This window comes from Malus sylvestris, chromosome 17, assembly GCF_916048215.2.
Source record: "Malus sylvestris chromosome 17, drMalSylv7.2, whole genome shotgun sequence".
NCBI lineage: Eukaryota > Viridiplantae > Streptophyta > Magnoliopsida > Rosales > Rosaceae > Malus > Malus sylvestris.
Genome location: NC_062276.1, coordinates 20,668,883 through 20,696,521, shown reverse-complemented (window position 1 = coordinate 20,696,521; position 27,639 = coordinate 20,668,883). Strand labels below are relative to the sequence as shown.

Below are 27,639 nucleotides of genomic sequence, written 5' to 3'. Positions count from 1 at the left end.
AAAGTAAATTTCCCAAGTCAACACGTGGGAACTGTCTGATTAATCAACATCAACGGCTACATATATGCCCTGTTGTCTCATTACATTTTTGTACTCGAGATAAGGCAATTTCCGGTCCCAGGTTCCGCTGCTTCGACCCTACCAACTCTTACCCTGCGACTGCCGATCACCCTCCATAGTTCCCCGCCTCCATTCCCAACGACCGTTCCAGTGGCAGCATGGCAATTTCCGATAACGGCGAGCCCAAAATCGCCACCGGCCCCTGCGGCTACGTCCTCGAAGATGTTCCTCACTTAGTTGATTACATCCCCGATCTCCCAGTAACTCTCTCTCTCTCTCTCTCTCTCTCTCTCTCTCTCTCTCTCTCTCCCCACTACTACTTACACTTCTCTCTTTCTTAATGCTCTGTTTGGATGATCAGAAAAAACTACTCAGTTTATCAGTGTTATAGTGTTATATATTCTACTTGTATATATACTTTGATTGTTTTGTTTTGGTTTTTTTTTTTTTTTTTTTTTTTTTGTTTTGAGAAAATAACAATCTAATAATTGTAGCTGCTAAAAAAACATGCAATCTTCTTGTTGTTGTTGTTTTTCTTCTTCTGGTTGGTGTTTTGCATGTTTGGTGTTGCGGTGGTGGTTGTTTTTTTTTTATCGTATTAAGTGGTAACTGAAACGCGGCGTTTTGGGGTGACCAAATGTCTGAATCCAGTACAAAGAGCTTTGATTTTTTTTTTTTTTTTTTTTGGTTCTTTCTGGAACTTGTTTAAGTTGCGTTTTAAGTTTTAACTAATGTGATTTTCCATGTAATTTATTTATTGAGATTTAATTGTTGCTTCAATAAACAGAAATGGGGTGCTGGAGTATTTTTTTTTTTTTATAAAGTTTTCTATGAGGATATCGTTGTATTTATATAACGAAATATTTACTCTAACGGGTTGGGGAATAAATTGATTGCAAAATCTGAGATTCAAACGCTAAGAGGATATTGTTAAACTATTATTCTAACATTATTTTGTTGTAGAATTGATTTACTGAAAAATAGTGATGACAATTAGAGCTTGTTTGGAGTGCATGTGGAAGAGTGAAAAGCTTTAGGCTTGATTGGAAGTTCTTTCCAAATGATTGAAAGTGCTTTTGGTGAAAATATTTTTGAAACCAATCCTTAATTATCCGTGAATAACAAATTCTATAAATTTTGTGTTCATAAAAATTGTACTTAACATTAGCTACTAAAATTTGTAGGACCCGAATATTCAGTAGTATTTTGCTACGAATGCTTTGAAGTGTAGCAACTTGACATGAATTTTGATATGATAATCCTATCTTGATTGTTTTGCTGCAAGGGGAAACGAAATCTAACATTCGGTTTCATATGTTTTATGGCAATTTGCAGACTTATCACAATCCATTACAAGACAATCCTTCCTATTCGGTTGTCAAGTAAGTTTAACTCTTTCAGCTTCTTTGCTTCACATTTACAGCAAATGCATTTGGTACGACTCATTTCGTTGTGATCTTGATAATTCGCAAAATTGATCCTGCTATTGACCAGGCAGTATTTCGTCAATGCGGATGATACCGTTGCCCAAAAGGTGAGTAATATTCAGTGCTTGGTCTATTAACAATGTATTCATTCTTCTAGTATATATTTTACGCAAATTCCTAGTGATATGAAAACTTCGATGTCTTACAATTTCGGTTTTCTATTTCTATGACGTTTTCGTTGTATAGATTGTTGTCCACAAGGATAGTCCAAGGGGGACGCACTTTCGACGCTCTGGACCACGTCAGAAGGTTTTAAATTCCTACTTTTTTCATTCTATTTATTGTCCTTGTATTATATAGTCCAGACAAATGACATGCAATTGGTTATTCCTCAGGTGTATTTTGAGTCAAGTGAAGTGCACGCGTGTATCGTGACATGTGGTGGTCTATGTCCAGGACTGAATACAGTTATTAGAGAAATAGTATGCGGCCTGAACCACATGTATGGTGTCAAAAGAATTCTCGGAATAGAGGTAAGGCATATTTGACATATATTCAAATACATTTTCAACCTCCGTTTTTGTATTATGATAATAAAATGTCATGAACGATGTCATAATCTTTTATCATACGGTTGAACAATGTCATGAACTAAGGCAGTAAATTTTCTCCATGCAGGGTGGATACAGAGGGTTTTATGCCAGAAATACAATCCCCTTAACGCCAAAGGTTGTGAATGACATCCATAAACGTGGTGGCACCATCCTTGGGACATCACGAGGCGGGCATGATACCTCAAAGATTGTGGACAGCATCCAGGACAGAGGAATTAATCAGGTCAATATTACTTATCTTACTCTAGATTTTCAGATTTCATTTTATGTTGGCTTTGCTTTCTCCAAAAAAAATTTGTGCATAGACTTACCTCTGTTTATGCACGTCAGGTTTATATACTTGGGGGAGACGGAACTCAGAGAGGAGCTTCGGTGATTTTTGAGGTAATTCAGTTTGGTGTGGTACTCGAGAACAAGGGGATTGGAAGATTCAACAACATTGAGTGTGTTGGGCAACAACATGGGATGAAATTATAAGTAAGTTGAGTGCAATATGAGTTATTTACCTGCCATTATTCTATGTAGGAAATCAGGAGGCGTGGCCTCAAAGTAGCGGTGGCAGGAATTCCAAAAACCATCGATAATGACATTCCGGTACTCCTTATCCCATGCATGACTTGTCTGATGTATTTGATCTAAATATAGCATTCACCCTTGGAAGCAGTCTTAATTTTGGATTCCATGTTTTTATGTAGGTTATAGACAAATCTTTTGGTTTTGACACTGCTGTTGAGGAGGCTCAGCGAGCCATTAGTGCAGCCCATGTTGAAGCAGGAAGCATTGAAAATGGTATTGGTGTCGTCAAGTTAATGGGCCGCTATAGTGGTAAAGTGTATTTCTCTATAATCTTAAAATTATTTAATTTTAGAGTAAAACACAGAAGATAATGTGAAAATAGGCTTCCAGTGTGGTGATTTTATGTCACTTGATGCTCTCTTATTTCTTCAATTGATTTGATTCTCCCTGAACCTGTACAACTTGTAATCACGTGTACTAACTGTGCCCTCTGCGTATCGACTAGATGTGTAAATGGGTTTCAATTTCCTTTGCCAGTGACTATGTACACCCATTGATGAGACTGTGTGGTAGACCGTAGAACAGTCACTGTTACGTAGTTCTTATTCTGAATCTCTCTTGTCACACAGGATTCATAGCAATGTATGCTACTCTTGCTAGCCGAGACGTGGACTGTTGTCTGATTCCAGAATCACCTTTCTATCTGGAAGGACCAGGTGGACTTTATGAATATATTGAAAGAAGACTGAAGGAGAATGGTCACATGGTTATAGTAATAGCCGAAGGTGCAGGACAAGAGCTTCTTTCTGAAAGCATGAACCAGCAGGATGCTTCCGGAAATAAGCTTCTCCAAGATGTTGGTCTGTGGTTATCGCAAAATATTAGGGTAAGATGCCATCATTATTTCTATGCTTGATGTCAGAAATGTTGTTCCCCCTCCCTTGTTTGTGTGGTTGTCTGTTTTTTATACTTTTTTTGTTGTAAGCATGTCCGTAGCCTTTTTCCCTTTGGATATTACTGCCCGCCCATTAGAAAACACTTTTAATCTTAAGCAAATAAATTGTCAGTTTCCGATCATTCCTTTTTTCTTTGTCAGTCAAAAAGTAGTCCTAGTATAACCAGAAGGTGGTGCTCTGAGGATTTGCTTGCATCCTTTGTCAAATTTGAAAATTTCAAGGTCTTATACAACATATGAAAAGCAATGTGGCCTACTTGTTTGATGATGTCGACATCATACGCTATTGTTTATCGTAACAATTTTGAGTGACTTGACTCTGGGTATGCCACTTCTTACCATGTATATTGGTTTTGATTATGTTCTTGTAGGATCACTTCTTGAAACGGAGAAAGATGACTATAAATCTCAAATACATAGGTTCGCCTTACTGAAGCATTGTCTTTCATGGGATTGTGGAGTATTGGTTTTTATTGTCAGATTCTACAGATATTCATCGTACAGCCAGGTGGAACAAATTCTATAACCTAACAATAGCTGTGCATTTCTGGCAGATCCCACTTACATGATCCGTGCAATTCCAAGCAATGCATCTGATAATGTATATTGCACCCTCCTTGCTCACAGTGCAATTCATGGTGCGATGGCTGGATACACGGGATTCACTGTCGGCCCTGTTAACGGAAGGCATGCTTACATTCCGTTCCATGTAAGTTACTCTTGGTTTCAGTAAAAGAAGGGAAGCATATGATTCAGAAGTGGGGAAACTCGGCTGTTACATTCCCCTATAAAAATTAATACGCCAATACGACAGGAAATATGAAGCAAGTGATACAAGAACATAGGCAAAAAATAGAATTTACATTTATTTGATGTGCATGAGAACTCTCTTTTCGTGTACTGCCATCAATTGTCATTATTTGTGATTGAGTCATATGCTCAAGTTGATTGTTCTTTCATGCACAGCGGGTTACCCGGGGGCAGAACAAGGTTGTGATAACTGACAGAATGTGGGCACGGTTATTGTCATCGACCAATCAGCCGAGCTTCTTGGACCTCAAAGAGGTCGAAGCAAAGATGAAAGAGGAAACAAAAGCCCAACTGATTGTTGGGGAAAACCATACTGAAGCGACTTCAGCGTCTAGACCAAAGGAATAGGAAGAGGGTTCAACAAGCAGCTTGTTTCTGAACTCAAACGTGGTTGTGCACATGGCATTCTTATTCGTTTTCGCTCCATATCTGTCTTAATGTGTGAAGTAATTCTTTAGAAGAGCACCCCACGTCCAGCGGTGTTTCTGGTTCTACCATCGATATCTTTGTAAGGAGTCATTGTATATATATGAAACAAATGAGTAGTTATGAGTTGTGGGCAGATATGATTCCTCTCCACGCATTTTCCTAACTAAGCATTCCATTTCTCTTTTCAGAATGATTTATCCATTTTTTTTCTTCAAATTTTATCCATTATGTCGTCTATAAATTTGTTGCACTTACAGGTTGTGAGCCACTTAAAAGTCGTGCAATTCTGATCTATCTGTAACACTTCGAACACGAGTTTTTCAATTCAGTTTTGCATACCCGCAATGTGCTGGGTTGTAAATATTTATACTCAATCGTAGATTACACCAGGGGTTATCAAGAACCCTATTTACACTGACATTTTGAATTTCAAATATTACAACAGCAATCATACTTTAAACATTCAAATGAGACCTAGACCTAACAGACTTATCCTCCGATAAGGATTGCAATCTAGAATGACTAACAGAATGAGTTTGAAGAATTCAAACACGAGAAGCTTGAGTCGGTCTAACATCCCCCAGCAAGCTGACAGGTCGTGTAACAACTGGAAGCTTGGATACCAATCTGATCTTGAGAACAAATGAAATTGACCTGAAGTTCTCGTCGAATCACCTTTTCACAAACATAGTGATAATCAACCTCCAAGTGTTTAGTTCGGGAATGGAAAACTGGATTAGAAGTTAAGGCGATTGAGGAAACATTATCACACCATATTTGTGGTCTCAGAAGATGCAAGTGAAGATCTTTGAACACTAACCTTAACCAAGACAATTATGCTACTGTGTAGGCCAATTGCTTATACTCGGCTTCTGTACTTGACCTAGAGATAGTCTTCTATTTCTTCGAGCTCTAGGAGATTAAGTTTTGTCCCAAATAAACACAAAAACCTCCAGTGGAATGACGGGTATCTGGATCACCTGCATAATCTGCATCGGAGAATATGCTAGGTTTGTATACAAGACCATGATTGTAAGTTGCTTAAGTAACGCATGATGCGTTCCATTGTCATCCAATGAGTATCCTTAGGTGAATGCATAAATTGGCACACCTGATTCACAACATAGGATAGATCAGGTCTAGTAATCGTTAAATAATGTAGGGCTCCAACGACACTTCTGCACTGTTCTGGATTTTTGTATGGATCAGGATCACCAACGTAAGCACTCAACTTGTGACCTGCAGGGATTGGAGTAGAAATTGGTTTGGCATTTGTAAACTTTGTGCGTGCTAACAAATCTAGGGCATATTTGGTTTGCGTCAGGTGCATGTGATCACCAACATATGTGGCTTCAACTCCCAAGAAATAACTCGAAGGTGTTGACATGTGCGTCATAAATCAATCAACATTGGAATGTAATTTGGTCTCCTAGATTAAAGGGATTCCTTCCTAGTTTAGGATAAACTCTTTTATTATTATTCCTTGTACTGCAAGGTGTGGATGTATATATATTGCCTACATATTGGAGAGATGAAATAAGAATCAATCAAAGTTATCTTGGCATCAGAGCCAGGTTTTCGGCCTGGTATCTTTCTCGAATCCTAAACCTATTATATGTGTGCGCTGCTGTGTCCCGAGACAAGGGACTCACTTGCAGAACACCCCAAATCAAAAACAAAAAATAGACACTTTGCTGCTATGATCGCTGCAGAAGGAGCAATTATTCCTGTGGGGGCTTCGGCTCCTAGTACAAATGAATCTCTATGTCTGAGTACCATACCGTTCATATTAGATTCAAACTCAACAATTCGAACTATAAAATTTGGTCGAAGATGATGGAAGTTCACACGGAAGGATTAATCAAGTTGGGTTATCTCAATGGGAAGACTCCGACAGTGGATGAAACAGAACCTGGGTTTATGAAGTGGCATACTGAGGATGCAATCGTCCAAGGATGGTTCCTAAAAACTATGGAACCACATTTGTTAGGGCTTTCATTGAGTTACCAATGACACATGATATTTGGGAGAGTGTCAGTCAGATGTTCTATGACGGGGCAAACGAGTCTCAATATTATGAGCTACGATGCAAGGCAACAAGAACAAAGCAAAATGGACCTCCAGTGAACATCTATTTTGCAAAACTGAAAAGTGTGTGGCAGAAGATGGACAAACAACGTCCCAACAAGATGGTGTGTGCAGCCGACTTGAAAAGCAAGAAGGAAGATCTTCAAAAAGATAGGGTGTACGACTTTCTTGTAGGACTCGATGACTCATTGGATGTGGTACGAAGCATGCTTCTTCGATTAAAACTTGTCCCTGGAATAGAATAGTGCTTTAACACCATTCGGCGCGAAGCACTATGAAAAACCACTAGGCGATAAGGATGTTGACAATGGTCCATCTGTGGCCATGGTTAATAAACCATTTGAAGGATGATTTTGTGAAAACATGTTCATTTGAATAACATCTATAGCATGCAATTAACAATTAAAAGGCGGAATCATGCTTGCATGCATTCAAAAACAAAACATTACCCATGAAATTCAAAGCCTAGTAGATTGGTGAACCATTAATCAACTCAAAACAAAGTGAGTTGAGATTTATACCTTTGTAGATTCTTCTTTGCATAAGCAAAGGCTAATCACCCAAAGAGAGGGCCTTCATTCCTTGCATCTTAAATCTATGGATTTGGATGGATGAAAAGGTTTCTCCAAGTTCCCAAAATTGAGAACCTCTAAGTCTCTTCACCAAGGTTAGATTGGAGAAGAAATGAGTGACCTTGGAGTAGTGGGATTGCTAGATGCACCCTCCAAGGGGCCGGCCTCTTTAGAGAGAAATGGATAGACATGTTCTCTCCAATTTTCTCCAAAACAAACCCTAAATGAATTTTGGCTATAAAGTCATATTTATAGCTTTATTCATTTGAGTGGCAAACTTGTAAATAAGTCCAAGTTCACTACCCTTAACAATATGGCCGGGCTTAGGGTGTATTTGGGTTGTTTGGGCCTTTGTGAATATTTAGTCATTAAGTTGTCATACAACTTAAGTCAATGGGCTTGACGTTCGAAGCCCATTAGGCCTTAAGGTCCAAAAACTATCCCGAGGTCTTTAACGAACTTATTCGTTTGATTAATTAACATATTAATTAATCCTTGCCATTAATAAATAATTAAACCATTTAATCATTCTTACTCATCTCCATTGTTTCTTCAATCTTCACCTTACACGGTGTACGATCCATTAGGTTCCTTTTAGCGAGGCAGTGGGCGATTAAAACCATTTCACATCGATTGTGAATTGAAACTTACTTTCAATTCTCCCTTTAGTGATTACACACGTTTAGGGCTTCCACAAACCATGAGTGACACCTAGCAGCATATCATGGTTACCCAAGCTAATCAGAAGAGGTGGATAACCTATTCAGTTTAGGATTACAAATGCAATACGGTATTTCTCTAATACAATACTCTTGACCACATTGTTTGGTTTGATAGTTTATTTATTCATGTCTACTATCCAATGTGATTTGTGTGCTTATATGATTACCTTGAATGTGATTTGGAACGCTTTCCTAAATCTCATTCATACTTTGGCCAAAGATTCTTAATCATATCATAGAGTATTCTCCCTCAAACGGTTTGAAGGTTAGAGATCCCTTGTTGCGCATTCATATGCCTACATGACTAGATAGCTTGACCCCAACAATGCCGTAGACACTCCAATGGAATGCCGTTTGACATGATCAAAGATCAAGGACCTAATCATTAGACATCTATGATGCCTCAGGTCAAAGGACTACTTTGCATTATCCCAACCATGAGTTCTCATGTGACATGAATATGAGAACTCTTCGTTGATCGTGTTCAGTGAACTCATTCTCTATTGAGCACCTACGTACTTGTCTTGATGTCACACACACCAATGACTCGAGACTAGTCACTCTCCCTGAGAGAAGACACAGTACGTACTGATCTTAACGGACTGTCAATGCCCAATTGGCAATCCTATGATCAGGAACATTTAGGATGTGTCTACGAAAGAATTGTATCATGAATCTAACTTCTTTAGATCGTATTCTCCCAATCACATATTCCTTGGACTTATTGTTTAAGCATATAACATTTATATGAGACGGCTTAAAACAATAATCTATGCCCTTGATATTAAACTAGATTAGTTTAACATGTGAAATGTCCGTAAAGTATCATCATATGATTGGTTTTAGGGCACATTTCCAACAACATTCCCAGGTCTATCACTCTCACTACGGGATTTGGAAAGTGCTGAAAAACATAAGCTTCGATGCACTCATTGCAATGGCACTCGTCATACAAAAGATACTTATTTCGAAATTCATGGATACCCGAAATGGTTCATAGAATGGAGAAAACAAATCAAAGGGAAATCAGGCAAACGCCTAGCCCAAACAAGGAAGGTTAACCCTAATCCTGGCTTAAATGCAATGGCAACCTGCTATGATGGACCAGGAATAGTCAAATCAAACCCAGATGGGCATGAAATTCAAGATGCAGCAGTGGGCTACATCATCGTGGGCTAAAACCAGGCTAAGGAACCGACGCAGTTTTTGGATCAGGATTGTATTGGGCAGCAACTATCCCTTTTAAATATGATCTCCTCAAATGACTCTGACGACCCAGGTAATATGAGCACTGCCTTAATTGCTTACGTTGATCACGATACAGGTTGGATTATTGATTCAAGAGCCACTGATCATATGACTTACGATCGAACCCTATTCAACTCTATGGTACCATCACCAAGGAATAACATTATCACAGCAAACTGAGGTATTGCGCCTGTTACAGGGGCGGGTTCTATTGCACTCACCTCTAATCTATCTTTACAAAATTGTTTGCTTGTACCCTCACTCTCTAGTAATTCATTATCTGTGGGCCAAGTCACTAAGCAATTAAACTGTGTTTTGCTAATGTTTCCCACATTCTGTCATTTCAGGATATCTAGACTCGGGCGATGATTGGACGTGGTACTAAGAGGAGGGGGTTGAACTATGTGGATGATGTTACGTCAGGATGTGTTCATCAAGTTCAAAGTTATAGCAGTGGAAGGATGAAGGCTGTTTAGTTGTGGCATCATCAACTAGGTCATGCTTCATTTGGATATTTGAGAAAATTACTTCCATCGTTATTTAATAATATTTCAGACTCTTCCCTAAAGTGTAATACTTACACCTTAGCCAAAAGCCATCGTGCTTCTTTTTCTCCAAGTTTTAATAAAAGCACAATACCTTTTGAGTTGATTCATTCTGATGTGTGAGGGTCATCTCCAATTACTACTCAACATGGTATACGTTGGTTTGTGACATTCGTTGATGATTGTACCCGGATGACATGGTTGTATCTTATGAAAAATAAAAGTGATGTGAGTGCAAGATGTTCTATTCCATGGTTTGCAACCAATACTCATTTCCTGTGAAGGTTTGGCAATCTAACAATGGTGGTGAATATGTTAATCATGATCTTTCTCAATTCTTCAAAGAACATGATATCCTTCATGAAACTGTTGACCTAATTGACTTAAAAATATGAAGTGTCATGTCATCATAAAGGTTGTTAGAATCTGTTGAATGGTTAGGATCTGTTGGGATAAGATTGGTTAGTTAATCCTAGTCAACTAAGATTGTAAGAAGAGCGGTTACTCTTGTATAAAAGAAGAGAATGTGAGAATGCAAGAGGGTATAATAATAAAAAAAATATTCAGATTTTCTCTTAGTTTTATCTGTGTCTTTCTTTTTCCTTCTTTTTCCTTCCTTTTATTCTTCTTTTTCTCTTCGTTATTGTGATACAATTGATACTGTTAATATGGTATCATCGCCGAGCGTCGATTCTTGATGGTTATGTCCACTGTGCAAATCTTGGTGTGTTGCTGATTTGTTCTGTGTTGTTGATTCGAAGATAGGATCTTGAAATTTGTCAGGTTGGCTCTTCTATCTGTCATTTTCTTTATGCATACATGGTGTTAGTGGAAATGTCGCTGAAGGAAAAGTCTGAGGTTTTATAAATGATTGGTTGTGAAGGCTATTATCAATTGTTAAAGTATGATGAAATATAGTTTTCTTAATTGGTTGCTAAGATATTCTGATGATTGATTGTTAAAAAGGCTGAAGCCATTGTTAAAGATCTATTGAAGTACAGTAGTGAGTTGTGTTGTTTTGAAAGAATTCTTGAAATTGTGGTTATTCGTTTGATTGAAGATATTGATTGAGTTGAAGATTGATAACTTTGAAGCTTAGAATTTAATCAAGATGTCGGATAAGGCTGTGAGAATTGAAAGTTTGCTTGGGATGTTAACTGTAAAACTCCATGATGATAATTTTGTGAAATGGAGTTACCAATTTCAATCAGTGTTGTGAGGGTACGATTGCTTTGATTTCTTTACTGAAGAGTCTCAATGTCCACCTAAGTTTATGATTGATACTGAAGTGGGTGTTACTAAAGAAATTACAGAGGCTTATAAATCATGGGTTAAACAAGATATGGCATTGTTGAGTTTGTTGATTGCCATTTTATTTGATGATGCCATGGAGTATGTCATTGGTTGTAAAACTTCTTGTGAAGCTTGGAATTATTTACAAGAGAGGTATGCATCTTTGTCAATGGCCAGAGTTAACCAACTCAAGACTAAATATCATACAATTCAAAAGGGCAGTGATTCTATAGACAAGTATCTGTTGCGATTGAAGGCAATTAAATATCAATTAGTGTCTACTGGAGAAAGGGTTACAGGCAATGATGTAGTTATTACTGCTCTATCTAGTTTGCCTCCTGAGTTTGATGTGGTAAAAACTGTCATTTTAGCCAGAGATACACTTATTAATTTGAAGGATTTTCGAGCACAATTACTTAGTGCTGAAGCTACTACTGAGTCCAGAATTACGTCTCTGACTGCAAGTATGGTTGCAATGCATGTTCAAGGGGATCACTCAGAGAATTCATCTAGAAGATATAAGGGGATATCAAGGTGATAATTACTCACAAGGAGAGAGTTCTAACAATAGTAAAAAAAGTGGAGGTATTCAAGGGTATCGAGGTAGTTTTGGTTATGGAGGAAATGGGAATAGGCCTTAAAATAGGAACTTTGGAAATTCTTCAGGTTTCTATCCTTTGAATAGAAATGAAAATGGTTCTTGGAACAATTCTCGGCCTTACTATAATAACAGACAAAGAGGGGGTAATTTCTTTGGAAACTTACTCCAATATGGTTCTAGAAATGGTTGGAATGGCAATACAAGTTTTAATGCTCTAGTAGTAATTGAATGTCAGATTTGCTCCAAGAGGGGGGATACTGCTCCAAACTGTTTGAACAGAGTTGACTATGGATCATCATGACAGACTTATTAGATCCTTATGTGTCAGATTTGTCGAAAGTAAGGTCACAGTGTACTGGAATGCAGGCACATGAACAATTTTTCTTTTCAAAGATGATCACCACCTCCTTCACTTACAGCTTTTACTGTATAGAATCAGTCTATCCAAGGAATGACAGCAACTGAGTTTGGACAGAATGTACAAGGAGTTTCTGCAGCTGATACTTGGGTTCTAAAAACAGAAGCTTCACACCATATGACATCAAATCTTGAGAATCTAAATCAGCCAGTTCCATACAATGGGGATACACACAATTACCATTGGTAATGGTGAAGGTCTAGCGGTTAAACATATTGGTTCATCTATCATCTCTACTTCTAATCATTCATTACTTCTGAAGAAAATATTACATGTTCCAACCATTCCGGTTAATCTTCTATCTATTAAAAAGTTATGTAAAGACAATGGTTGTTGGTTTACTTGTGATGTTCTTGTGTTTTTCATACAGGACAAGGCAACAGAAGTGATATTGTACCACGACATGAGTAGAGGAAAGTTATATGAGATTCCTGTGAGTGTGTTTTCCAGAAGATTTGTTGCTCAGTCATGTAAAGGTGCTACTTTTCTTGGCAAAGCTATTAGAGTTTCAACTTGGCATAAGGGACTTGGCCACCCATCAAAGGAAGTTTTGTCAATAATGCTCAAGGGGTTTAATAAATCTGTTAGTATGGATTTTAGTCCTTTTGTGTGTACTTCTTATTTGTCTGGAAAAATGTGTAGACAACCATTTGTAGTAAGAGATACTAGAGCTAGTTTCATGTTTGAAAAAGTCCATTCGAATGTATTAGGTCCATCTCCTACTAAGTCATTGGAAAGATATAGATATTATGTAAGCTTCATTGACGAGTATTCAAGATTTCTCTGGATATTCCCTATTATAAACAAATTAGATGTTTTCCAAGTGTTCATCAAGTTCCATTATTTTATTGCAACTCAATTTAATTATGCTATTAAATGCTTGCAAATTGATGGTGGGGGTGAATATATGAGTCGCAGATTTACATAGTTTTTGGAAACTAAAGGATTATTCATTCTATTTCCTGTCCATATACCCCTCAGCAAAATGGTATTGCAGAAAGGAAACATAGACATTTAATAGAGACAGTTATTACTTTATTGACAAAAGCTCATGTTCCATTGATGTTTTGGAATTATGCTTGTTTACATGCTGCCTTTCTCATAAACAGAATGCCTTGTAAGACATTAAATGTGAAATAACCCTATCAAGTTCTGCTTTCTCAAGAACCAACAATTCATACTTTGAAGATTTTTGGTACGGCTATTTATCCATTCTTGAGACCATATAACCAACATAAATTACAATCAAGGACTAAACAGTGTGTTTTTCTGGGATTTGCTGCTGGATATAAGGGTGTAGTATGCTATGATTTGTTAACAAGAAAGCTAGTACTGTCAAGGCATATGATTCATGATGAGAATGTTTTTCCATTTAAGTTGCCTTCATCATCTTAAGTCGGGAGTATGGATAACCTTAAGAACTCGATTGTTTCTCTAGTGGTTAGTCAAGTACATGATTTTAGACATCAAGATCATCATGCTTCTCAGGTACCTACTATAGTTCAATCTGGAAGTCCAGAGGTTATTGAAGACAATACTGAGCATAGTTCACAGAATCTGATAATGCTAAGTAACACTGCACAGGATCTCATTATTACTCCTACAAGTTCTTTCTCCTCTACTCCAACAATGTCTCAACATACAATATCATTGTTGCCTGTCCATAGTCCATCACAGTTAGAGGTACATCTTCCTATCTCTACTTCCTTATCTGATACCATGCTTAATGAAACATCTGGTCATCCAATGATTACACGATTGAAGTCTAGTACTATAAATCAGAAATCCTACACTGCATTTATTGCTTCTTGTCCCGAACTACACTATTTAATGTTGGATGATGATAGCACATTTGTTGGAGGGTTTTCTTTTGTGGCTTCAATTAATGATTCAGATAAGCCATCTAGCTTTCGAAAAGCATCCATTATACCTCAGTGGCAATCTGCAATGCAAGAAAAGTATAATGCTCTTAAATCTCAGGGAACTTGGCAACTAGTATTTCCTCTACATGACAGATCTATCATTGGCAGCAAATGGGTCTACAAAATCAAGAAAAATCCTGATGGAAATGTGTTTAGGTACAAAACTAGACTTTTAGCTCAAGGATTTTCTCAAGAACAAGGTCTTGACTACTCTGAAACTTTTAGTCTAGTGGTGAGACACACAACTATGAGGCTCATTTTGTCTTTGACAGCAATTCACAAGTGGGAGTTAAGGCAATTAGACATAAAAAATGCTTTCTTACATGGAAAGTTGCAAGAGGAGGTTTATATGAAACAACCTCAGGGCTTTGTTGATCCTTCTCATCCGAATTATGTTTGTAAGTTAGTCAAGTCTCTGTATGGTCTCAAACAAGCACCAAGGGCTTGGAACTCGAAGTTTACTAGCTATTTGCCAACATTGGGATTTAGTGCATCCTTTTCTGACACAAATTTATTTGTGAAACTGATGTGAATGATGTAATTGTTCTGTTATTATATGTGGATGATATCATCCTCACTGGATCTAATGTTACCAAAATTCAAGTTGTGATTTAAGATTTGGCAGGAGTGTTTGATTTAAAAGACATGGGAAAACTTACATATTTTATGGGCTTACAAATTCACTACAAAGCTAATGGGGACATATTTTATGGGCTTACATATTTGTTAATCATTCATACAGCTGGTATGGAGTCTTGAAAAACCTACAACTACACCATGTAAACCTCACAGTCAGTTGTTACTCGCTGAGGGCACATCTTTGAAGGATGCCACATTGACATTTACTATACCGGATATAGCATTTGCTGTCCATGGTGTATGTCAATTCATGACAACACCAATAGATGTTCATTTCAATTCTGTAAAGAGAATCTTGAGGTATCTTCAAGGGACTTTAGAGTGTGGCATTACATATACATCTGATACAAATATTCATTTGACTGCATACTCAGACTCAGATTTGGCTGCTGATTTAAACACACGAAGATTAGTGACTGGATATGTAGTATATCTGGGCAATAACCCTATATCTTGGCAGTCTAAGAAATAAACCTCAGTATCTAGGAGCTCAACAGAGGCTGAATACAAGGCACTAGCACATACGGCAGCTGATATGGCTTGGATCAGGTTGTTATTGAAGGATATAGGAATTGTTCTACCTGAGCCACCAACCATTTATTGCGATAACATGTCAGCTATTGCTTTAAGTACCAATCCAGTGTATCATTCTCGAATTAAACATCTAGATACAAATTATCACTTTATTCGGGAAAAAGTTCACAAGGGAGACTTATTGGTTCAGTATCTATCCACTGATGAACAAACAGTCAATGTGTTAACCAATGGCCTTCACAGTCCTACCTTTACTTGACATTGCTTCTATCTCAAGCTCGATTACCCTAGTGGAGATTAAGGGGTGGTGTTGACCTATATTGACTAAAAATATGAAGTGCCATGTCATCATAAAGGTTGTTAGAATCTGTTGAATGGTTAGGATCTGTTGGGATAAGATTGGTTAGTTAATCCTAGTCAGCTAAGATTGTAAAAAGGGCAGTTACTCTTGTATAAAAGAAAAGAATGTGAGACTGCAATAGGGTATCAAATAATCAAAAGAATATTTAGATTTTCTCTTAGTTTTATCTGTGTCTTTCTTCTTCCATCTTCTTCCTTCCTTTTCTTCTTCGTTTTCTCTTCGTTACTATGATACAATTGATATTGTTAATAGAAACTACTTGTCATCATACTCCACAACAAAATGGAGTTGCAGAAAGAAAGAATCATCATATCCTCGAGATTACCCAAGCACTCTTAATCGGTGCATGTGTACGTAAGAAATATTGGACAAATGTAGTAACTTATGCCGTTTATCTTATGAATCACATGCCATCTTGAGTTTTCTCTTTTCGAACTCCCTTGGCCGTGCCTACAGACTGTGTTATGCTTCCCTCCACTCTTCAACTGGAACCACAAGTTTTTGGGTGTGTCACTAATATTATTTATTCATAACATTTTTCAGTGACTTGACCCTGGGGATACCCCTTCTTACCATATGTATTGGTTTTGATTATGTTCTTATAGGATGACTTCTCAAAGTAGAGAAAGATGACTATAAATCTCAAATATATATGTTCGTCTTACTGAAGCAATCTTTCTTGGGATTGTGTAGTATTGATTTTTATTGTCTGGTATGGATATTCATCGTAGAGCCTGGTGGAACAACTTATATAACCTAACAATAGCTATGCACTTCTGGCAGATCCCACTTACATGATTCGTGCGATTCCAAGCAATGCATCTGATAATGTATATTGCACCCTCCTTGCTCACAGTGCCATTCATGGTGTGATGGCTGGATACATGGGATTCGCTATCGGCCCTGTTAACAGAAGGCATGCTTACATTCCGTTTCATGTAAGTTATATAAGTTACTCATGGTTTAAATAGTTATCTTAGTAAAAGAATAGAAGCATATGATTCAGAAGTGGGGGAACTCGACATGTTACATTCCCCAATAAAAATTCATAGGCCAATATGACAGGAAAAATGAAGGAAGTGATGCAAGAACATAGGCAAAAAGTAGAATTTACATTTATTTGATGTACCTGAGAACTTACCTTGTCTTTTCGGGTACTGCCATAAATTGTCATTGTGATTTAGTCGTATGTGCAAGTTGATTGTTCTTTGATGCGCAATGGGTGACCGAGAGGCAGAACAAGGTTGTGATCACTGACAGAATGTGGGCACAATTATTGTCATTAACCAATCAGCCAAGCTTCTTGGACCTCAAAGAGGTCGAAGCAAAGAAGAAAAAGGATACAACAAAGGAAACAAAAGCCCAACTGATGGTTGGGGAAAACCTCACTGAAGCGACTTCAGCGTCTAGACCGAAGGAATAGGAAAATGGTTCAATAAGCAGTTGTTTCCGAACTCTAAAGATCGTTATGTTCATGGCACTATTCGTTTTCGCTCCTTATTTGTCTTTATGGGTAATGTATTTCTTTAGAAGTGTTTCGGGTTTTACTATCGATATCTTTATAAGGATTAAGGAGTCATTGGATATATGAAACAAATGAGAACCTATGGGTTGTGGGCATATATGTGGCGTGAAAGCTAGGTAACTATGAGCTAACTATGTTTTGTGAATGCGGGCGTGCCAACTCACAACTAAGCTCGGTCAGACGAGTAGAATAGACGTTGTGATGGTGGTGTTGAATGCGCTGTTAACTTCTGCAAGCGATTACAGTCAAGGAAGGAACGGGTTTCGACCTTGGATAAGGTTGCTTAATCATCTTGAAGTTCAATAAATGGTTTGGTTTTCAATGTGCCGAACTTGAAATAATGTGGTAACACCTCACTTTTGCTGGGAAGCTAATAAAGTGACCTTTTTTGGCCAAAGAATTATCCCAGATACAAACTTGATTATCCCACATTTTATAGATACTTCAAGCACAAGCATGGTACAATGTGAACAACAAAAACAAATCATTCACTAGATGGGAATGTTGGAATGTTGTCAAAAATTGTCCCAGATACAAACTTGTCCCAACCGGTCCAGAATTTATCATGCCTAACATCCCTCTACACAGTTTGCCAGAAGCAGACCTGGCCCAACAGGAAGGCGACACATTTGAAGAGCGGGAAAGGATCCCTGAAGCAGTGCCGAAGCCGACTTGTCGATCCCTAAGGCCTTAAGGTAAAAAGGCGGCAAAGAAAAAAGGGAGTTCTTCCAAGAATGACTACACAAAATAGATGGACGAACTAGCTTGCAAAGGTGAATTGAGCATGGCGCGGGAAGCAGTTAGAGATGAGGCAAAAACTGCGATTATGCAAGTAAACTTAGCAGTTACTGAGAGACGTGATGCGGCTAATGAGAGACAAAGAGAAATACTTAATTGAGAAATAGAAATGCTTAGAGAAGAAAGGATGGCTCAAGCAAATCGTGATACCATGAACAAGCCTCTAAAATGAATGTCTTCAAATTCTAAATTTTTTTGAACATCGGAAAAAGATGGCGTGGTGCAAAGGAGGTCTGCAAGAAACGAGGGAACAAGTAGAGGGGGTTCTAGCTACACAAATCCTAGCAACCAAGATCTTAGCACCACATATCCTAACTCCTCAGACTTTTTATATAATTTCTAATTTTTTTGTGTACTTTATGTAATTTCGTATTTATTTTTAGTACTTTATGTAATTTCTTATTTATTTGTAGTACTTTATGTAAATTTCGTATTTATTTTTAGTATTTTATGTAATTTCTTATTTCTTTCTAGTACTCTATGTAATTTCGTATTTATTTTTAGTTCTTTATGTAATTTTTTTATTTATTTTTAGTACTTTCTTTAAACACACCAAATAAAATTACATAAACACACCAAAATAAAATTATATAAACACACCAAATAAAATTGCATAAACACACCAAATAAACTTACATGAACACACCAAATAAAATTACATAAACTCACCAAATAAACTTAAAAAAACAAACCAAAAAAAATTACATGAACTCACCAAATAAAACTTACACAAACACACCAAATAAACTAAGAACTTTATTCTTCGTCCACAAGCTCCTTTTAAGTTTCTTCACCTTGTTTCAATCCCCATTGGTGCTCAATTAAGTCACTTTGACGGCTTAAGTGCATGTATGTTTATTGCATTGCAGTGTACCGATCAATGATCAATTGATTGTAACTTCCATCATTTTCCAATGGCTCGTGTTGCACGATATCTTCGGTGCGGTCATGAGCACAATAAATACGTGTTCTGGAATTGTTCATCGTGTCCAACTTGTGTTCATCGATGGCATCATAATCATACTCATCTTCCACAATTATGTTGTGGAGAATGATGCACGTCATCATGATGGATCAAAGAGCCTCGACATCAAACAATCTGGCAGCAGCCATGACAATGGCTTAACGAGCTTGCAGGATACCAAAACAACGCTCCATATCCTTCCTACACCCCTTTTGACATCTTGCGAAGTGTTTTTCCTTTTCACTTTGTGGATGTGGCATTGTTTTGACAAATGTTGTCCACCTTGGGTAAATGTCATTTGCTAAGCAGTATGCTCCTTCATATTTATGTCCATTGACCCAATATGTGACTTTTGGTGATTTTCCTTGCAGCATCTCGTAGAACACTAGAGATTGGACAAGGACATTGAGATCATTTTGAGCTTCTGGAACTCCGAAAAAAGCATGCTAAATCCATGTATCAAATGATGACACCGCTTTCAAAATAATACTTTTGGCTCCTTTTCTGTCGCCATAAGCTTCTTGCCATGCACTTGGACAATTTTTTCAGGTCTAGTGCATACAGTCGATGTTTCCAATCATGCTAGGAAAGCCTCGTACCTCACATTCTTCAAAAGCCTTGTAGGTCAATTGTCGTGGATTTCTGGAGGTACTCATTGTTATAGAGGGCTTCGATTGTGGAACAAAACCTCATCAGGGACTCTAGAATAGTTGATTTTCCCATCCTCGCTATCTCATCCACTTGATATGTAGATGCTCCATATACAAGTATCTGTAAGGCATCAATAATTTTTTGCTTAGGAAGAAGACCTTTAACATGAAAAGCATCCTTCTTTTTTTTTTTTTTTTTTGCACAAAGTATGGATCATGGTTGCAAATAGTAATCATGATTTTGTTAAACAAAGATCGTTGCATTCTAAAACGACGTCTAAAAATATGATCAAGTAATAAACTGTTGGGGATAAACTAATCTTCCAAGATATCTTTATCTTGTCTTTCCCTCTTTCTATCCAAGTTTGCGTAACGTCTGGGTTTGAAGATCTAACCCACAACTTCCATGACACGACAAGAATTTGAGGCTCTCTGCCTTTTATGTTCATCATCCTCGTCCTCTTCCATGAAGAATGCCTCATCTTCACCATCCTCAGTATTGAACAATTCTTCCTATTCTCCTAACAATTTTTTCTGTTGCTCATCGATTTCATACAATCTTTTTGAAGAAGACATTGTAAAAAAGCAAGATTTAAAAACGATGAAGAAGGATTATGAGCTAGTTTGAGTTTGATGTATGAATTATGATAGATGTAGGGTTTATATAGACACAAAAAAAAAAGGATGAGGTTGTGGATAATGCCATGTGGCACTACGTGATTGATTGAAAATCTTATCGAAATCTATTCTAAATGATTGAAAACAGATAGTGACACGTGACGCATCGAAATTGGTTCAAAATATTATCGGAAATCTATTCACAAAGTAGTATTTTCGGATAATGACACGTGACGTGAAAAGATTGGTTAAAAATTCTATCCGAAATTAAAACTAATTTATTTATTTATTATTTTATAAAAATAAAAATAATATTTTAATAAGAATTAACTAAGGAACTTTAACGAAAAACTCCCGATATTGTTCACTTTAAAAAAAAATCATATTTTTACATTAAAAAATCAATCATGGTACTATTCACTTTACTTTTTATTTTGTCCTTATCGTTAAAATTCAAAATTTTCAAACAATTTTCATTAATTTTCCTAATTAACTAAATTTTGTAGTAGCGTATTTTTCAAAAATGAAAATTTATTTGATCAATTACTATTTACTATTTATTTAAATGAATTAAATGAGCTATCACAGCGCATTTTTAAGTAGGACTTGCTATTCCACAAGCCCGTAATCAGAAAAAAAATAGGGAGACTTTGGATGCGGTCCCTAGTTATGAATAGTCTTTGACTGAAACCTTGTTGGTTTTCAATTTTTGATCCAAGTCCCTGAAATTAATTGATAATTTATTTCTATGTACGTTACTATATTTTTTAAATTAAAAATTAAAATTTATAGTTGTTTATAGTAATGAGATTTTAAATAAAAAACCATAATTTGTGGGATTAAAAATATTAAAATATAAATATACTATTGTGTGTGTGTGTGTGTAAACATGGGTACATTCATAAAAAATAACCAAAAAATTATTGTATCAAAACATGGATACATTCTTCAAAATGGGTACATTTAGCAAAAATAAAAATGGGTACAAATAAATAAAAAAATATGGGTACAATACAAATAAAACTTTAAAAAATATGGGCACAAAAAGAAATTAATATATGGGTACAAATTAAAACTGAAAGGAAAATTGGTACAAATTAAAAAAGGGTTGCAAATTAAAAATGGGTACAAACTAAAAATAAAAATATATGATAAAAAATTTAGCCATAAATATAAATATACTAATTGTAATATTTTTAATATTAAATGAATATATTTAGAAATAAAAAATATTTTATTATTGAAATAATTAATGATATTATTAATACAAAGGACCTTGATCAAAAATTGAAAAGTAATAAGGTTTTAATCAATAGAGTAGTAAAAATAAGGATGAAAACCTAATTACTCCAAAAAAATAATATTCAAATCATAACCCGGGTGCTGTTTAACTTTGATTAATCAAAACAACGGCTACAAATATGCCCTGCTGTGGCTCGAATCTCGAGATATAGCAAGCTCCGCCGCCATTTCCAGTCCCAGTTTCATCTGCTTCGACCCTCCATATTTCCCGCCGTCCACTACCAGAGAGAACGGCCGTTCCAGTGGCAACATGGCAATTTCCGACAACCGCGAGCCCAAAATCGCCACGGGTCCGTGCGGCTACGTCCTCGAAGATGTTCCTCACTTAGTTGATTACATCCCCGATCTCCCAGTAAATCTCTCTTTCCCTCTCTCTCTCTCTCTCTCTCCCTCTTTCTCTCTCCTAATATTCTACTTCTCTCTTTCTTAAGGCTGTTTGGATGATCAGAAAAAAACTACTTAGTTTATCAGTGTTACAGTGTTATGTATGCTACTTGTATATATACTTTGGTTTTTTTTGGAGAAAATAATAATCTAATAATTGTGGCTGCCAAAATACACATGCGATCTTCTTCTTCTGGTTGGTGTTTTGCATGTTCGGACCAAAACGCAGCGTTTTGGGATGACTGAATATGTGAATCCAGTACAACGAGCTTTGATTTGTTTTTTTTGTTCTTTATGGAACTTGTTTAAGTTGTTAAGTTTTAACTGATCTGATTTTTCATATAATTTGGTTTATTGAGATTTAATTGTTGCTGGGGTGCTGGAGATTTTTTATTTTAATTGTTCTGAAACTATTTATTTTTATTTTTGATACAATAATATAGTTACATGGGCATGTTTGAAGTGCTTCTAGAAGAGTTAAAAGTTTTGGGCTATTTTGGAAGTATTTTTAAAATTATTGAAAGTGTTTTAATGTAAGTGAATTATAGAAAAACACTTAACGTAAGCACTTTAAAAGTAAACTAAATTACATAAAATTACCTTAATTATTGGATTAATTGTAGTTTCAAACTTTATCTTTAAAAAATTTCAATGTTATACCTTATTTATGAATTTCTTACAATTTCATGCATTTCGTCAGCTTTTTGTAATACTTTTGTTAAATTGTGATGTGGCTTAAAAAAAATTAATTAAATATTAAAAGAAACATTTTTTTTCCCGGGAACCAAACAGCCCCATAGAAATATTTTGATTCAGATTAAGGGTGGCTTTCCTCAAATTTTCTTTTCTGGCTTTGGTGGGTCGGTGGGTAGGCTCTGACTCAAAAGAATGGTGGTGAAGATGATAAGGTGGCGACCATGGCCGCCTCTGATGACGAAGAAGTACGAGGTGAGGCTGGTGGTGTGGAGGCTGGAGGGCTGGGATCTGGTGAGGGAGGGTGCAGACGGGGCCGGTCCACAGGACAAAGAAAAAGAGGACAAGTGGACTGCGAAGATTAGGTGGAAGGGATCCAATGTCAAGGTCGGGACCGACGAGGCTGCTGTTGCAGCGTGAAAGGGAGAAAGGGAGAGAGAATATGGGAGGAAAGGGATGGCGGATGAAAAAACAGTTTTAAAGGTACTTTCAAAACCAAAAAACAGTTTTTTTAAAAGCGGTTTTAGTTATGTTAAAAGCATTTCTACGAGTCATTTATCTGCCGACCAAAAGCACTTTTGACTACATACGGAGAAAAACTTAAAAGTGCTTATGGGTCGTAAAAATGCTTTTTGGAGAAGCGGATTTTCATGAAGCACTTCCAACAGCTTTTCTAGGAAGCACTTGGGGCCAACAGCTTTTCTTGGAAGCACTAGGATTTTTAATGAATATTTGCGTGTGTTTCTAAAAATTGTGCTTAACATTAGTTACTATAATTTCTAAGATCAGATTTTTCGTTAGTATTTTGCTAAGAGTGCTTTGAGGTGTGGCGACTTGATCTGAATTAGTTTTCGATGTGATGATCCTATCTTGATTGTTTCGCTGCAAGGGGCAACGAAATCTAACACGCAGTTTCGTATGTTTTATGGCAATTTGCAGACGTATCCCAATCCATTACAAGACAATCCCTCCTATTCGGTTGTTAAGTAAGTTAGACTCTTTACATTCAGAGCAAATGCATTTGGTACGACTCATTTTGTTGTGTTCTTGATAAGTCACAAAATTGATCTTGCTTTTGATCAGGCAGTATTTCGTCAATGCGGATGATACCGTTGCCCAAAAGGTGAGAAATATTCAGTGCTTGGTCTATTAACAATGTATTCATTCGTCTAGTATATATTTTACACAAATTCCTAGTGATACGAAAACTTCAACGTTTTACAATTTCGGTTTTCTAGTTCTATAATGCTTTTCTTTGTATAGATTGTCGTCCACAAGGATAGTCCAAGGGGGACGCACTTTCGACGCTCTGGACCACGTCAGAAGGTTATAAATTCCTAGTTTTTCGCTCTATTAATTGTCCTTGTATTATATATTCCAGACAAATGACATGCAATTGGTTATTTCTCAGGTGTATTTTGAGTCAAGTGAAGTGCATGCGTGTATCGTGACATGTGGTGGTATATGTCCAGGACTGAATACAGTTATTAGAGAACTAGTATGCGGGCTGAACCACATGTATGGTGTCAAAAAAATTCTCGGAATAGAGGTAAGGCATATTTGACATGTATTCAAATACATTTCAACCTCCGTTTTCGTATTATGATAATAAAATGTGGAAGGGTGCATGAATTAAAAGTTTTACAACCGTATCATTTTGTTCCCGCCCTCTCATTCTATATGAGGTAAAAATAAGAGACTATAATTCGATTGCAGCATATCGGTGGGTTTCTTTTAGGCTTATTGGTGGATAATTTGGCCCTCAATTCATGAGTCTTTTTATCATATGGTTGAACAATGTCATGAACTAGGAAGTAGTTCTCCATGTAGGGTGGATACAGAGGGTTTTATGCCAGAAATACAATCCCTTTAACGCCAAAGGTTGTGAATGACATCCATAAACGAGGTGGCACCATCCTTAGGACATCACGAGGCAGGCATGATACCTCAAAGATTGTGGACAGCATCCAGGACAGAGGAATTAATCAGGTCTATATTGCTTACGTTATTCTAGATTTTTTTCAAATCTCATTTTATGTTGGCTTTGCTTTCTCCAAAAAAATTTTGAGCATAGACTTACCAATGTTTATGCAGGTCAGATTTATGTACTTGGAGGAGATGGAACACAGAAAGGAGCTTCGGTGATTTTTGAGGTAATTCAGTTTGATGTTGCCCTACTAGCATTGATCTCCAGTGCTACCCGGGAACAAGGATTTTGGAAGATTCAACAATCTTGAGTGTGTTGGGAAACAATATGGGATGGAATTATAAGTTGAGCGCAATATTTAGTTATTTACCTGCCATTATTCCATGCAGGAAGTCAGGAGGCGTGGCCTCAAAGTAGTGGTGGCAGGAATTCCAAATACCATCGATAATGACATCCCTGTACTCCCTTATCCCATGCATGACTTGTCTGATGTATTTGATCTAAATATACCATTCACTCTTGGAAGCAGTCTTAATTTTCGATTCCATGCTTTTATTTAGGTTATAGACAGATCTTTTGGTTTCGACACTGCTGTTGAGGAGGCTCAGCGAGCCATTAATGCAGCCCATGTTGAAGCGGAAAGCTTTGAGAATGGTATTGGCTTCGTCAAGTTAATGGGCCGCTATAGTGGTAAAGTGTCAGTCCTCTATAATCTTAAAATTATTTGATTTTAGAGTAAAACACAGAAGATAATGTGGCTTCCAATGTGGTGATATTATATCACTTGATGCTCTCTTATTTCTCCAATTGAATTGATTCTCCCTGAACCTGTGCTAGTTGCAACCATGTGCACTAACTGTGCCCTCTGCATATCGACTAGATGTATATATTGGTTTCAATTTCCTTTGCCGGTGACTATGTGCATCCATTGACGAGACTTTGTGTGAACAGTCACTGTTATGTAGATCTTATTCTGATACTCTTGTCATGCAGGATTCATAGCAATGTATGCTACTCTTGCTAGCCGAGACGTAGACTGTTGTCTGATTCCAGAATCACCTTTTTATCTGGAAGGACCAGGTGGACTTTATGAATACATTGAAAGAAGACTGAAGGAGAATGGTCACATGGTTATAGTAATAGCCGAAGGTGCAGGACAAGAGCTTCTTTCTGAAAGAATGAACCAGCAGGATGCTTCTGGAAATAAGCTTCTGCAAGATGTTGGTCTGTGGTTATCACAAAATATTAAGGTAAGATGCCAGCGTTATTTCTATGCCTGATGATAGAAATGTTGTTCCCTCTCCCTTGTTTGTGTGATCGTCTGTTTTTTACACTTTAGCTGTTGTAAGCATGTCCATTCTGAAATGGGGTTGGGATGTACAATAACCTTTTTCCCTTTGGATACTACTGCCCATTAGAAAATGGGGGGACTCAAGAAGACTGTCTAGCGGCCAATAAATTGTCAGTTTCCGATGAGTCCCTTTTTCTTTGTCAGCCATAAAGACTGTCTATTCTAACCAGAAGGTGGTGCTTTGAGGATTTGCTTGCATCCTTTGTCAAATTTGAAAATTTCAAGGTCTTATACAACATGCGAAAGCAATGTGGCCTACTTGTTTGATGATGTCGACATCATGTGCTATTATTTATTCATAACATTTTTGAGTGACTTGACCCTGGGGATGCCACTTCTTACCACATGTATTGGTTTTGATTATGTTCTTGTAGGATTACTTCTCGAAGCAGAGAAAGATGACTATAAATCTCAAATATATAGGTTGGTCTTACTGAAGCACTTTCTTGGGATTGTGGAGTATTGGTTTTTATTGTCTGATTCTACGGATATTCATCGTAGAGCCTGGCGGAACAACTTATATAACCTAACAATAGTTATGCACTTCTGGCAGATCCCACTTACATGATCCGTGCGATTCCAAGCAATGCATCTGATAATGTATATTGCACCCTCCTTGCTCACAGTGCCATTCATGGTGCGATGGCTGGATACGCGGGATTTGCTGTCGGCCCTGTTAACGGAAGGCATGCTTACATTCCGTTTCATGTAAGTTATATAAGTTACTCTTGGTTTAAATAGTTATCTCAGTAAAAGAAGGGAAGCATATGATTCAGAAGTGGGGAAACTCGGCAAGTTACATTCCCCTATAAAAATTCATAGGCCAATACGACAGGAAAAATGAAGCAAGTGATGCAAGAAAAAGTGGAATTTACATTTATTTGATGTACCCGAGAACTTACCTTCTCTTTTTGGGTACTGCCATAAATTGTCATTGTGATTTAGTCGTATGCTCAAGTTGATTGTTCTTTCATGCACAGAGGGTGACCGAGAGGCTGAACAAGGTTGTGATCACTGACAGAATGTGGGCACGGTTATTGTCATCAACCAATCAGCCAAGCTTCTGGGACCTCAAAGAGGTCGAAGCAAAGAAGAAAGAGGAAACTGAAGGCCAACTGATAGTTGGGGAAAACCATACTGAAGCGACTTCAGCGTCTAGACTGAAGGAATAGGAAAAGGGTACAACAAGCAGCTTGTTTCCAAACTCTAAAGATCGTTGTGTTCATGGTACTCTTCGTTTTCGCTCCTTGTCTGTCTTTATGTGTGATGTATTTATTTAGAAGTGTTTCGGGTTTTACTATCGATATCTTTATAAGAATTAAGGAGTCATTGTATATCTGAAACAAAATGAGAACTTATGAATTGTGGGCAGATATGTGTGATGTATTTATTTAGAAGTGTTTCGGGTTTTACTATCGATATCTTTATAAGAATTAAGGAGTCATTGTACATATGAAATAAAATGAGACCTTATGAGTTGTGGGCAGATATGATTCCTCTCTACTCTTTTTCCAACTAAGCATTCCATTCTCTTTTCAGAAAGATTTATTAAAATTAGGGGATTTGGCCCACCCTTCAACTATGTGGCGTGAAAGCTGGGTAACTGAGCTAACTACGTTATGTGAATGCGGGCGTGCCAACTGGTGATCGAGCTCGATTGGATGAGTAGAATA

General features: G+C 37.1%; 1 protein-coding gene and 2 long non-coding RNA genes across 8 annotated transcripts; 1 reads left to right on the top strand and 2 right to left on the bottom strand.

The window, feature by feature from the left end:
• LOC126612089 (ATP-dependent 6-phosphofructokinase 3-like) lies at positions 1 to 27,337 on the top strand. 6 transcript variants are annotated; one of them, XM_050280393.1, is made up of 14 exons: positions 5 to 320; positions 1,396 to 1,442; positions 1,555 to 1,594; positions 1,734 to 1,796; positions 1,883 to 2,020; positions 2,166 to 2,324; positions 2,432 to 2,485; positions 2,627 to 2,695; positions 2,797 to 2,926; positions 3,247 to 3,503; positions 3,944 to 3,992; positions 4,127 to 4,281; positions 4,539 to 4,637; positions 17,073 to 17,191. In XM_050280393.1, the coding sequence occupies exons 1-14, from the start codon at positions 219 to 221 to the stop codon at positions 17,175 to 17,177; spliced, it is 1,467 nt and encodes a 488-aa protein (XP_050136350.1). In that variant the 5' UTR covers positions 5 to 218; the 3' UTR covers positions 17,178 to 17,191. The 6 variants fall into 6 exon arrangements, with proteins under 6 accessions (XP_050136355.1, XP_050136350.1, XP_050136352.1 ...); XM_050280395.1 differs by lacking the exon at positions 17,073 to 17,191 and adding an exon at positions 27,046 to 27,337 and having other exon boundaries at positions 6 to 320; XM_050280394.1 differs by lacking the exon at positions 17,073 to 17,191 and having other exon boundaries at positions 20 to 320; positions 4,539 to 4,974.
• Positions 1,919 to 24,500, bottom strand: LOC126612099 (uncharacterized). Its single transcript, XR_007618962.1, has 2 exons — positions 24,334 to 24,500; positions 1,919 to 2,059 (listed from the first exon to the last, which is right to left on the bottom strand). It is a non-coding gene; the product is annotated as an uncharacterized LOC126612099 (long non-coding RNA).
• Positions 27,200 to 27,539, bottom strand: LOC126612100 (uncharacterized). The gene is made up of 2 exons (XR_007618963.1): positions 27,436 to 27,539; positions 27,200 to 27,320 (listed from the first exon to the last, which is right to left on the bottom strand). It is a non-coding gene; the product is annotated as an uncharacterized LOC126612100 (long non-coding RNA).
• Positions 27,540 to 27,639: the final 100 nt, after the last annotated feature.

Excerpts from the sequence above, each read along its gene's own strand:
- LOC126612089 (XM_050280393.1), top strand. The coding sequence starts at position 219 with ATGGCAATTTCCGATAACGGCGAGCCCAAAATCGCCACCGGCCCCTGC. Across the intron at positions 2,325-2,431 it reads AGGACAGAGGAATTAATCAG|GTTTATATACTTGGGGGAGA; the intron begins GTCAATATTACT and ends TATGCACGTCAG. Across the intron at positions 4,282-4,538 it reads ATGCTTACATTCCGTTCCAT|CGGGTTACCCGGGGGCAGAA; the intron begins GTAAGTTACTCT and ends TTTCATGCACAG.